The sequence below is a fragment of the Coregonus clupeaformis genome, chromosome 20 (assembly GCF_020615455.1).
Source record: "Coregonus clupeaformis isolate EN_2021a chromosome 20, ASM2061545v1, whole genome shotgun sequence".
Lineage (NCBI taxonomy): Eukaryota > Metazoa > Chordata > Actinopteri > Salmoniformes > Salmonidae > Coregonus > Coregonus clupeaformis.
The window spans coordinates 41147612-41160855 of record NC_059211.1 but is presented as its reverse complement, the minus strand read 5'-3'; the positions used below and the strand labels follow the sequence as shown (position 1 = coordinate 41160855).

Genomic DNA, 13244 nt, shown 5'->3' with positions numbered 1-13244 from the left:
TGTTAGAGCTGTGGAGGGGTCTGTGAGAGAAGGCACCCACCTCGCTCAGGTTGCATAGTTATAGTCAGTACAATACATCCCCATACAACCCCCCCCACACCAAAATAGCATTGCCAAACTCTCTCGCTCTCTCGCTCTCACACCCTCATCCACAGGCTGTAAATACACCTTCTCTCCCTTTCTCTCACATCTACTGTATGTGTGAGTGCATTTGTTTTTATGTAAGCATTAACAAGATAGCGATATGTTTGTCCAATACATCCATATTAATGATGGGGATGAGGGTTCATGTGTGAGCTTTTTTGCCACTGTACACAAATATGAATGTTATACATCAAATTAAAAGGAAGATAAATTGGTGCCTACCTACCTTCCTCACACCTCTTCTGCGTGGGGTCTGCTAGGCTAATGTGTAAATGGATTTTAGATGGAAGCTGCTGTAACGCAAGTGATGTGCTAATTAAAACGAGCTCAGTAAGGTGAAGCCCTGTGATTCAGGTCATTAAAAACAAGTTACACCGACATCTCTGGCAATGCCCTGGAAAAAATACAATCCAATGCTCTACGCTCAATGTTCTCATAGATGTAAGCCAAAAGCTATGCTACAGTCATGTTTATCTCTTGCCTATCTCCTAAGGTGTCATATGCACGTCCCAGCTCAGCCTCCATCCGAGACGCTAACCTGTATGTGAGTGGTCTGCCAAAGACCATGACCCAGAAGGACCTGGAGCAGCTCTTCTCCCAGTATGGACGCATCATCACCTCTCGCATCCTGGTGGACCAGGTCACAGGTATCCATGGGGAGCCTTTTCATTTATATAGATACAAACTTACACACTCACACACTCACACACACACACTCACTCTAACCCTCTAGCCAGCACAGCACACATGCATTGGCCTAAACATGATAACACACACACGTGTACACACATACATAAACATACAGACGTATGTTCATCTGAGTCTTCTACACCCTACTCACATCCCGAGCACAGGCACACAAAGACATTAAACCATGATGCCAAAACATGCAGCATGACTTCCATTGCACAGCTCTTAGATCCATTTCAGAGGTTTTGTCTGCCTGCGGCAGGCTTGAGTGTGATGTGTACTGATGAAGCAGAATGAGTACAGCACATTGTAAGCCACACTCATTTGCCTAAGCAGAATAAATCAGCCCTGACACTGGGGCCCTCTACACACACAATAGAGCAGGATCAAGTTTAGAGCAGGTCTGTTTATTTGCAGCGATGCTTCCACAAGACCTGTTCCACACAGCCCTCGGGATCACAAACAGCACAAAAAGTAAAGGCTGTGGAAAACACATCTGTTCATATAACTACAGTACTAGCCAGCTAGATATTCCCATTAACCTAGTCTCATACCACTGTCATAAATAAATCAACCTCTGCATAGCCTAAATGGAATGTCTGACGCATTCTGCGGAGCAGTATTAAAAATAAAAATAAATCTAAATAATGAATGGGATTACCATGCTTGCACACAGTTTATCTTAAGAGACGGAACAGTTTCCCAAGCATGTTCTCCACAAGCCCAGTGCTCATCCTGCTGGTGTGCCAGAAGTCTCTACTTCTCCATTGTTACCCAACCGCACTGTTGAAGGGAACAGTAGGCAGGATCATAACCTTACATGTCTCACAGTGCCAGAACCACTCCACAGAGAGAGAGAGACAGGCAAATCTTCTCCCTCAGATGCATGCACACACACACGCACACTCTCTCGCTCTCATTCTCCTTCTCTCTCTTTCTCTCTCTCTCACACATACACACACACAAACACACACACACAGTGCCTGGCCCACCAGCACATACAGGCCCTACCAGGCCCAGAGAGGCCTCCCCTGAGGCAGAGGGATCCGCTGAAGGAATTTAAATGACTAATTAAATTTTAGTTGCTGGTGATTAAGATACAAGGAGGGTTTTAGAGGACCCCGAGAGCTCAGGGCTGGCACATCTTCCTAATTCACACGTACTGCCATAAAGAGAAATGGACTGTAAATTAAAACTCTCTTGTGACTCACACAAGTGTAACTGTGGGGTGAGAGAGGGGAAGAGAGAGATGAGTTTAAAAGCTTTGCCTTTGTACTTTAGTTTTTATTGGTTAACCATTCATATGTATAGGACAGTTAATCATGCATTGATTTCAACATCAGTACACACACACATGCCAATATCATCAAATAATTTTGGTATTCCAAATCAGAATTCCCCTCCATCTGTTCAGTTTCAGACATTACTGTGGCTCAGAGTGAGCGCACAAGCTCCAAAGGCCAATCTAGGAATTGGTTTGGTTTGGACAAATGTGCTCAAACCCACTAATTAGGAGATTTAGTTCATTTTCACAGACCTTCATCAACGTGATGCACATTGCAGTCAGTCTCCTGCTCAGTATCGTGATGCACATTGCAGTCAGTCTCCTGCTCAGTATCGTGATGCACATTGCAGTCAGTCTCCTGCTCAGTATCGTGATGCACATTGCAGTCAGTCTCCTGCTCAGTATCGTGATGCACATTGCAGTCAGTCTCCTGCTCAGTATCGTCAGAAAGAACTTTGAGTCACAGTTTGCATAGTTCACAGAGTCAGAAGACAATGTTCTGTTACAAATAGTCTAAGGATGGCTGACTGAACTCACATTGACTTGACAATGAGTTGGGACTGGGGAATTATGTTATTACAAAGCCTTAGCCCACATGTCTTGCCAAAGTCCTGATCATGAAGATTCTGCTGTCCAACACAAATAACCCCAATGACCTTTTTAACCAATCAGAACATCACACAGTAGGCCATTCGCTCATCCACGCTGATGCAGGCCTGGCAGTCATTGCGTAACACATCAATCATGTAACCAAAGTGTTTTGTCAATATTAGTATCTTTCTCTTCTCTCTTTCTTTTGATCCCTGCAGAATGGATATGTGTATTTCCCCTCTATCGGAACAAATATTGCAGAGTAGCATTTTTATATTCCATCACTCTCTCTAATCTTTGGGGAAAGTTGTCAGATCATGATGTTCAATGCGAACAGTCGGTTTAAGCTAACCTCAATGTGCAGGAAATATAATATGGAGAGGCTTTGATCAATAGTTAAATATTCTGAACATCTCTGCAGGGCCCAGGCACACAGCAGTCAGTCTATATACATCTCCTCAATACGGCCAATACAATTGATCTGGAGAGCTTGCTTTTATAAGTTACCCAAAAAAAATGCCTGTTTCTCTTATGCTCCTGATGGTTGTTCATAGAAATCCTCTGTCTGCGCCTAGTCACACAGACTACAGTATACTAACATTCACAATAATGAGCATGCAAAACATTCATACTCACTACACCTATTAAAACCCCTATTACATTTCTACTTGATCAATCAGTATGTGGCTTCCTCTCCATAGACACATCTAGACTTACAGTGGAGGTTGATGATGAATGTTGTAATACATTCTTGCTCATGTAAAATCCCCACCATGTGTGGCTGAAGATCAAGGCTACGTACTGTATGTGCAAACCTGATTTATATACAGATAAAATAAGACCTTGTACAACTCATCTCTTTCCTGGTGTCTTTTATAACCCACCAGACCACATAACTTGGAGTGTATTGCATAGTTACCTTGCCCTGCGGTCACACATCGAAGCAGACAGATGGCTTTAACTCTGCTTTTACCAAGCAGAGCAGAGAGCACCTAAGCTCTTCAAAGGCTTCTTTCCCACTGCCTTTTCAAAGACCATCTGTATCTATCCCCACAAACTAAGTTACATAAAACAAGAACAGGTTCTCTCTTTTTTTCCCTCTCTTTCTCTCTCTCATTGATTAGGAGGCAGTGAGAGTTTTTTTTCCTAATGTATTTAATGTGTAAGTTTAACAAACGTTCCATACAGTTGGCACAGCCACTTAAAAGAGCGGAATGACAAACGGCAGCAAAGTGCTCAGGTTTGGAGCGCAGAGAGAAGGCTTTCATCAGCAGATTCTCAGATCTCTCCAGATTTCCCAGAGGAATGTTTGCCGAGTGAAGTGTTGGGGAGCGCCGTGGTAGCGCCCGGGTGCAGTGGGCGTGCAGAAAGCTTTGTCAGGGCACTGGCAGCTCCTTGCCACTGTCTTCCCTGGTTCTGGTTGGGGTTATTAATAAACCAGACATTCTCCGTGTTCATGTGTGCTGGGAAGAGATAAGTACAGGTAGAGTTACATAAGCCACGGCTGATTACTGTGGAGGAAACTGCCTGTAGCCCATAGCACATTGTGGCCTAACGCTGTATGGCCTGTGATAAGTGCTGGAACCGGCTGAAGCTGCCTGCCTGCCACCGTCTGCTTCCCAGCTTCCCTCAGCCTGCGTGTTTGCTTTGCTTTGTTTTGTTATGCAAAATAAAATAAAAGCTGGAAACTCATTATGTAAATGTGAAAAAGCAAGTGGGGGAAAAAAATTTACTCCACAATATCAACACTGACATTAATTTTTGGTACTATTAAGTAGATCACTTCTGGGATTGTTTTGTTAGATTGCTGCCTTGCTTGAGGGAACCCCTGATGAAAGCCAAATGATACCCTACATTAGATTGTCTTCTGAAGCTACTGCTGGCAACAGTCTGACACACAGACCTGTTTGTATGGAGTCTCTCTGCCAGGGTATCACAGTCACTGGTTCAAAGGTCATGGTCGCATGACCTGTTGTGGTGTAATTGCATTAGGCCCCGCTGACCTTGCAGTAGCAGTGTTTCTCCTCATGCCCAGAAGGTCTATATGGCAGTGAAAGGAGAAATTAGGCGTTACTGTTAGTGGGGTCAAAGAACCTCACACCTTTCTCCACAGCGCTACCATATAGGCACAGAGACCCTCACACCTCTCCAGATACACAGGGACAGACCTAGAGACCAGTGCACTAGCCCTTCACTCTTCACACCCCTTCCTTAATGACACCACTTCATTCAAGTGGCTGGGGTGTTTTTCTCAGATCCCACCCTGAATGTGTGTTTGCAGCCTTCATCTGTCCTATTTGTAAGTTGCTCTGGATAAGAGCGTCTGCTAAATGACGTAAATGTAATGTAAATGTATGAAGGCTGCAGTGTAGATCTCTTCAAGCAGCTGCAGCCTGGTGCAGTTCAAGGCCAAGGGGCTTAGACAACTGGTGCTTGTCTGCTCTCTTCCACTGAGGTGTGATCATATCCCTACAGAAGATGAGTCCACAGGGTGTCAACATGTATTTCATTGCTCTAGAAACTCAAAAATACTTGTCACGTTCGTTCATCGACGGGTCAGACCAAGGCGCAGCGTGATATGCATACATGTTTATTTAAAGGAATAAACAACCGACAAAACAACAAAACGAAACGTGAAGTCCAAGGCAACACAACATACCTTAACTGAAACAAGATCCCACAACCCCCTAGTGCCAATAGGCTACCTAAGTATGGTCCCCAATCAGAGACAACGAGCGACAGCTGCCTCTGATTGGGAACCACACCGGCCAACATAGATCTAGACGATCTAGATCTAAACCTAGAAAACACAACATAGAACATACCACACAGAAAATACACACCCTGACTCAACAAATACGAGTCCCCAGAGTCAGGGCGTGACAGTACCCCCCAAAGGTGCGGACTCCGACCGCACAACATAAACATAACAGGGTAGGGGCCGGGTGGGCATTCCGCCTCGGAGGCGGATCCGGCTCAGGGCGTGATGACCACTTACTCTCCGCCTCCCTGTTGCGCCCCTGGTCTGGTCTGGACCTCGGCGCGCTGCTTGCCCTCTCCTTCCTCCCACAAAGTACCAAGCCCTGTCTGGACCCTGGTGTGGGAGACCCCGAACCTGGAGAGGGGCTGACGTCTGGGTCTGGACTGGAACCGCTGACCGGAGCTGGACTGGGCACCGGTGGAGCAGACTGCTCAGGCTCCGGACTGGAGCCGCTGACCGGAGCTGGACTAGGCACCGGTGGAGCGGACTGCTCTGGCTCCGGACTGGAGCCGCTGACCGGAGCTGGACTGGGCACCGGTGGAGCGGACTGCTCTGGCTCCGGAGTGGAGCCGCTGACTGGGAACACGCACCACTGGTCTGGTGCGAGGGACAGGAACAGGCCGGGCCGGGCTGGCGACGCGCACCACTGGCTTGGTGCGAGGGACAGGAACAGGCCGGACCGGGCTGGCGACGCGCACCCCTGGCTTGGTGCGAGGGGCAGGAACAGGCCGGGCCGGGCTGGCGACGCGCACCACTGGCTTGGTGCGAGGAGCAGGAACAGGCCGGACCGGGCTGGCGACGCGCACCACTGGCTTGGTGCGAGGAACAGGAACAGGCCGGATCGGGCTGGCGACCCGCACCACTGGCTTGGTGCGAGGGACAGGAACAGACCGGACCAGGCTGGCGACGCGCACCACTGGCTTGGTGCGAGGGGCAGGAACAGGCCGGACCGGGCTGGCGACGCGCACCACTTTCTTGGTGCGAGGAGCGGGACTGGGTTCCTTTATTAACCCCCGCTCCTTCTGCTGCCTAACCAGCTCCTCTCGCCGTGCCTCTACACATTCCTTCTCCCTTCTAGCCTCCTGTAGCGCCTCCCTCTGACCGAATAACTCCTGCTCCCTCTGAACCAATAGCCCCCGTAACATGGTGGCCTCCTGCTGCCTCGTCGTCCACACCGTGTGCCCCCCCAAAAAAAAATTTTTTTTTCTTGGGGTTGCCTCTCGGGTCTCCGTCGTCGGCACTCCTCTTCCCGTGAGGACTCCTCCGGAAGCCCCCACGAGTTAGGGAACAGAAACTCGTCGTCGTCGTCATCCTCCGACTCCTCCGTGTAATACTGTTCCCACTCCTCTTCCCAAGGTCGTAGGGACCCAATCTAAAAACCAACCGGGTGTAGTGGTCGGGGCTCTTCTCTCTCGCTCCCCGACCACCCCTTTAGCCCCCCCAAAAAATATTATTGGGGTTGCCTCTCGGGTCTCCGTCGTCTGCACGGTTGGCGCCGTTTCTCCTCTCCTGCCTGGGCATTTACCTTCGCCCATGGCCCTTTCCCCGTGAATATCTCTTCCCATGACCACAATTTGCCCACCTGTGACATCGCTACTCGCTCTTCCTGGGCACGCTGCTTGGTCCTCGTTTGGTGGGATCTTCTGTCACGTTCGTTCATCAACGGGTCAGACCAAGGCGCAGCGTGATATGCATACATGTTTATTTAAAGGAATAAACAACCGACAAAACAACAAAACGAAACGTGAGGTCCAAGGCAACACAACATACCTTAACTGGAACAAGATCCCACAACCCCCTAGTGCCAATAGGCTACCTAAGTATGGTCCCCAATCAGAGACAATGAGCGACAGCTGCCTCTGATTGGGAACCACACCGGCCAACATAGATCTAGACGATCTAGATCTAAACCTAGAAAACACAACATAGAAATACCACACAGAAAATACACACCCTGACTCAACAAATACGAGTCCCCAGTGTCAGGGCGTGACAATACTGTAGTCTTTAAGTCATATAATGTTACCCCTCTTCCACTAGGGACATTCTTGACATGAGTAGCTAGTGGGTTTATGTAGAAAAAAAATGAACAACTATGCATGAAGTGATGTTCAAATCAAATCAAATGTTATTTGTCACATGCGCCGAATACAACAGGTGTAGACCTTACAATGAAATGCCTACTTACAAGCCATTAACCAACAATGCAGTTTTAAGAAAGAATACCAAAATAAATCACAAAAAAATACAATATAAAATAATACGAAATAAAAGTAACAAATAATTAAAGAGCAGCAGTAAAAATAACAATAGCGAGGCTATATACAGGGGGTACCGGTACCGAGTCAATGTGCAGGGGCACCGGTTAGTCAAGGTAATTGGGGTAATATGTACATGTAGGTAGAGTTATTAAAGTGACTATGCATAGATAATAAACCGAGAGTAGCAGCAGCGTAAAAGAGGGGTGGGGGGGCAATGCAAATAGTCTGGGTAGCCATTTGATTAGATGTTCAGGAGTCTTATGGCTTGGGGGTAGAAGCTGTTTAGAAGCCTCTTGGACCTAGACTTGGCGCTCCGGTACCGCTTGCCATGCGGTAGCAGAGAGAACAGTCTATGACTAGGGTGGCTGGAGACTTTAACAATTTTTAGGGCCTTCCTCTGACACCGTCTGGTATCGAGGTCCTGGATGGCAGGAAGCTTGGCCTCAGTGATTTACTGGGCCGTACGCACTACCCCTCTGTAGTGCCTTGTGGTCGGAGGCCGAGCAGTTGCCATACCAGGCAGTGATGCAACCAGTCAGGATGCTCTCGATGGTGCAGCTGTAGAACCTTTTTGAGGACCCATGCCAAATCTTTTCAGTCTCCTTAGGGGGAATAGGTTTTGTCGTGCCCTCTTCACGACTGTCTTGGTTTGCTTGGACCATGTTAGTTTGTTGGTGATGTGGACACCAAGGAACTTGAAGCACTCAACCTGTTCCACTACAGCCCTGTCGATGAGAATGAGGACGTGCTCGGTCCTCTTCTTTTTCCTGTAGTCCACAATCATCTCCTTTGTCTTGATCACGTTGAGGGAGAGGTTATTGGGAAACAAAGCACAACTATGATTGTATTGGATTGACAAATGCTTATTAAATTATTAAAGTGAAAGTGACAAACCAGGGTTCTATACTGCGACCAAAACAGTTGCATTTGCGACCTTTTGACTTAGCAGTGCAACACATTTTTTATTGGTGGCAAGGGTGCTGGTGTAAAAAATGTACCTGGTCCTGTTCGTTTTTGGTTCACACATTTTTTCATGTTTTATTCAAACATTAATATGAAATTGACCAAAAATAAACCATCTTTCTGAAGAGGCAACAACTGCACGGGAATGCCCCTGTCTGTGTGTGTCAGGGCTCGACAAACAGGGTAGGTTTTGGAAACCCTCCGGGCCAGTCAATCATCCCCGTCAATGGCTGCTTGGGCCAGTGAAAAAAAATATTGTAAGAAATGCTTTTTTTTTTAATGCGTGCGCTGCACACATATAGTCTATAATCTGTCGGGCAGAGAGCATGCAGCTCATAAACAACTGGTTGTTGCGTGGAGCAAATCACCAAAGACTAATAGTGGTAGTAAAGATGTTCCAAGTTAGATCTACCAGTAAATGCTAAGGCAAGAATGGGTACGCAAACCAGGTATTTCAAAGTTCAAAGTCTTGGTTGAATATTTGCGATGCGCAGTTCAGTCATTATAGCCTACCTTGAAAATCAGACATTTCCTCTAAGGCTCTCTGGTCCTTGAAAAGTCCTTGAAGTTATGGTAGCCGATTTAGAAGTTCTACTGCTCCAATATAATTATTACGTGATTTTATTTCTGATCAGTTTTTGAGAGATGTAGCCGCTTTCGTTTGTTTCCCGCCGTTTCAATTGAAGGGTGTTGCGCTTGTTGCAGTAAAACTATGTGTGGTTATTATAAGCAAGATAGCCTCGTCGCGAACCCGGAAACGGGAAGACTGGGGAAGTTCCATGGCAGAAATCAGCTAAAGGGGCGTCGGAACCCGGTGTAAATCAGTGAAGCCTCACAACATGTCAAACCAATCAAATGCCTTGGTTGGGCAGTGCTCACCATATTAGAACTGTAGGAGCAACAGTGCGTGAGCACTTAACATGTCAACAAAACAAGCGCTGGTGACAAAACATTTTAGAATGTTTACAGCACGCTGGTTTTCACAGCATTTCTGTTATTTCGAGATGAGCTAAAGTTGCAGCAAGAGGGGAGAAATGGTCTACAATGCTGGCCATGTATTTTTTTTTTGGGGGGGGGGGTGTTTCTGAAGTGATATTTGGCTGTAAAGACTAGCATGAGGGACAAGAAGTAGCTAGCGACAATGAAGTTCGTTTTGAGAAAAGTCAGTTAACCTTGTAAGCTACCTAGGTATAACTTGTTCAATTTATCTCACGGTTATAAAGCCAACAAAATCTTAATAAAAACAGCATATTATTGACCTAAAAGGTTAGCTGTGTTAGCCCAGTCGCTAGTTTATCCAGGGTCAGTGATACATAGAGCAACCATGTACTGCATATCTATGGTAACAACTGCAGTCATTTTACAAGCAACATTGCTAAAATGAAGGAAATAAAATAAAATGAACCTCATAAAATGTTACCTGTAATGCTCATCTCCTGTAGCCTAATTGTCATCTCCTTATTTTCATACTGTACCTAAATTACAAGGGTTGGATTTGCACTAACCCATTTTATATGTCAGCACTTAAGATTCATGTACAAAATCTGGTACAGTGCCTTCATCCACCTTGGCGTTTTTCCTATTTTGTTGCGTTACAATCTGTAATTTAAATGGATTTTTATTTGGATTTCATGTAATGGACATACACAAAATAGTCCAAATTGGTGAAGTGAAATGAAAAAAAAAAAATACGGAAAAGTGGTGCGTGCATATGTATTCACCCCTTTTGCTATGAAGCCCCCTAAATAAGATCTGATGCAACCAATTACCTTCAGAAGTAACATAATTAGTTAAATAAAGTCCACCTGTGTGCAATCTAAGTGTCACATGATCTGTCACATGATCTCAGTATATATACACCTGTTCTGAAAGGCCCCAGAGTCTGCAACACCACTAATCAAGGGGCACCACCAAGCAAGCGGCACCATGAAGACAAAGGAGTTCTCCAAACAGGTCAGGGACAAAGTTGTGGAGAAGTACAGATCAGGGTTGGGTTATAAGAAAATATCAGAAACTTTGAACATCCCACGGTGCACCATTTAAATCCATTATTAAAAAATGGAAAGAATATGGCACCACAACAAACCTGCCAAGAGAGGGCCGCCCACCAAAACTCACGGACCAGGCAAGGAGGGCATTAATCAGAGAGGCAACAAAGAGACCAAAGATAACCCTGAAGGAGCTGCAAAGCTCCACAGCGGAGATTGGAGTATCTGTCCATAGGACCACTTTAAGCCGTACACTCCACAGAGCTGGGCTTTACGGAAGAGTGGCCAGAAAAAAGCCATTGCTTAAAGAAAAAAATAAGCAAACATGTTTGGTGTTCGCCAAAAGGCATGTGGGAGACTCCCCAAACATGTGGAAGAAGGTACTCTGGCCAGATGAGACTAAAATTGAGCTTTTTGGCCATCAAGGAAAACGCTATGTCTGGCGCAAACCCAACACCTCTCATCACCCCGAGAACACCATCCCCACAGTGAAGCATGGTGGTGGCAACATCGGCAGGGACTGGGAAACTGGTCAGAATTGAAGGAATGATGGATGGCGCTAAATACAGGGAAATTCTTGAGGGAAACCTGTTTCAGTCTTCCAGAGATTTGAGACTGGGACGAAGGTTCACCTTTCAGCAGGACAATGACTCTAAGCATACTGCTAAAGCAACACTCGAGTGGTTTAAGGGGAAACATTTAAATGTCTTGGAATGGCCTAGTCAAAGCCCAGACCTCAATCCAATTGAGAATCTGTGGTATGACTTAAAGATTGCTGTACACCAGCGGAACCCATCCAACTTGAAGGAGCTGGAGCAGTTTTGCCTTGAAGAATGGGCTAGAAGTGCCAAGCTTATAGAGACATACCCCAAGAGACCTGCAGCTGTAATTGCTGCAAAAGGTGGCTCTACAAAGTATTGACTTTGGGGGGGTGAATAGTTATGCACGCTCAAGTTTTCTGTTTTTTTGTCTTATTTCTTGTTTGATTCACAATAAAAAATATTTTGCATCTTCAAAGTGGTAGGCATGTTCTGTAAATCAAATGATACAAACCCCCCCAAAATATATTGTAATTCCAGGTTGTAAGGCAACAAAATAGGAAAAATGCCAAGGGGGGTGAATACTTTCGCAAGCCACTATGTATGGTTTGCCTCATATACTGTATATTGTCTACTGGTATCATTCTAAATTGAGAACATATAGCTCAGCATGTAAACAGTGTGTGAGTTTAGCTATTCTCTGCTCCAGTAATGCCTTATGGGCAATGGCTGCATTGGTGATACATGCCATATGATAAGCTGCAAAATTGATCTACATAGCTGATATACTGAGAGAGTGGCAATCACATAAAACAGATCGGGGATATTACAACTAGACAAAACGTTAATGTTAATTTGAGAATATAACACTGAAACATTACAGACAGAACCCTTTCCCCTCTTTATTCCAGGATTGTTATGTGATTAATCAACATTGACACTAGTTCATTTTGAATAATAGTTTAACAATTAAAACAAGTATAAACACTTCACTTCAAAGAATCAACAATCCATCACTTAAAAATGTAAAAATAATCTAACTCGTATGTAAAGATTAGACATCTTAGTCTAAACAGCAATAGATAATTGAGCGGTAACAAGTAGGCTATTATTACTAAAGCATCATTTCAGGTGAACAAAAAAAAATCCATACCAGCGATGGCGACCTTGCTCCACTGATCCCTGATCTACTGGGTGAGCACACTTCTGAAACAGAACCCTGGTTTATAGATTGTGTGTGATGTTTAACTGTATTTTTGTATACAACATTTGCTAACATAGGTAGGCCTACACATATAACCCATGGCATATAGGATATACCCTTAGTCTCTTGGGACATTCACTGGGACCTCTCTCTTCATCTGCAAACAGGCTTTCACAGCATTCCATATCTGAAGACAGTAAACATCACAAAGAAACAGGCTTCATTATACTCATATTAGACAGCACTGAATAATATGTTGCAATTATTTATCTGTCCTCAAATTTTTCCCCTCTAGGGACTGGAACTGGAGAATCTTTTCATAATGTCCTCCCACAAAATGACCTGCCCTATCCAGTAGCCTACACTCTCCCTTTACTGACAGCTGGAGCTGCAATTTCACCCCCTTCCATGGCTGTTATCTACAAATGCATTTAGAGACTCTGTTTTTAATTTACAATGATTACATCAAGATAGCTATCTAATAGGAAGTTAGCTAGCTGATGACATTTAATTAACTTAGCTAAACAGTGTGTGAAGTTAGCAGCCCAATTGAGTTAGCCTACAAAGTGGCCTACTGTAGCAAGCTAGCTAGCTAATAATACATTGTTTTCTTAACACTTAAAAAATGAATTTACTTACTTGAATAGGTTCTCCCACTGCCTCCGTTTTTTGGGTCCTTACAAAAACAAAATAATGGGCAATCTTCATGACATTTTCAGTGGTAGCAAAGCGCAGCCAGCAGCCATGTGGATGTATGGAGACAAGGAAAAAAGTGTGTTTGTCACCAAAGTGGTTTAGAACGTGTTGTGACATTTGAC

General features: G+C 45.1%; 1 protein-coding gene across 11 annotated transcripts in view; it reads left to right on the top strand.

Annotated features, from left to right (window-relative positions):
- Positions 1-13244, top strand: part of LOC121533411 (ELAV-like protein 4) — a 77560-nt gene that overhangs the window by 50737 nt on the left and 13579 nt on the right. For all 11 annotated transcript variants that reach the window (XM_041839337.2, XM_041839341.2, XM_041839338.2 and 8 more), the window contains one exon: positions 638-791. In XM_041839337.2, the coding sequence (XP_041695271.1) occupies positions 638-791 (154 nt within the window). The remainder of the gene's footprint in view (positions 1-637; positions 792-13244) is intronic.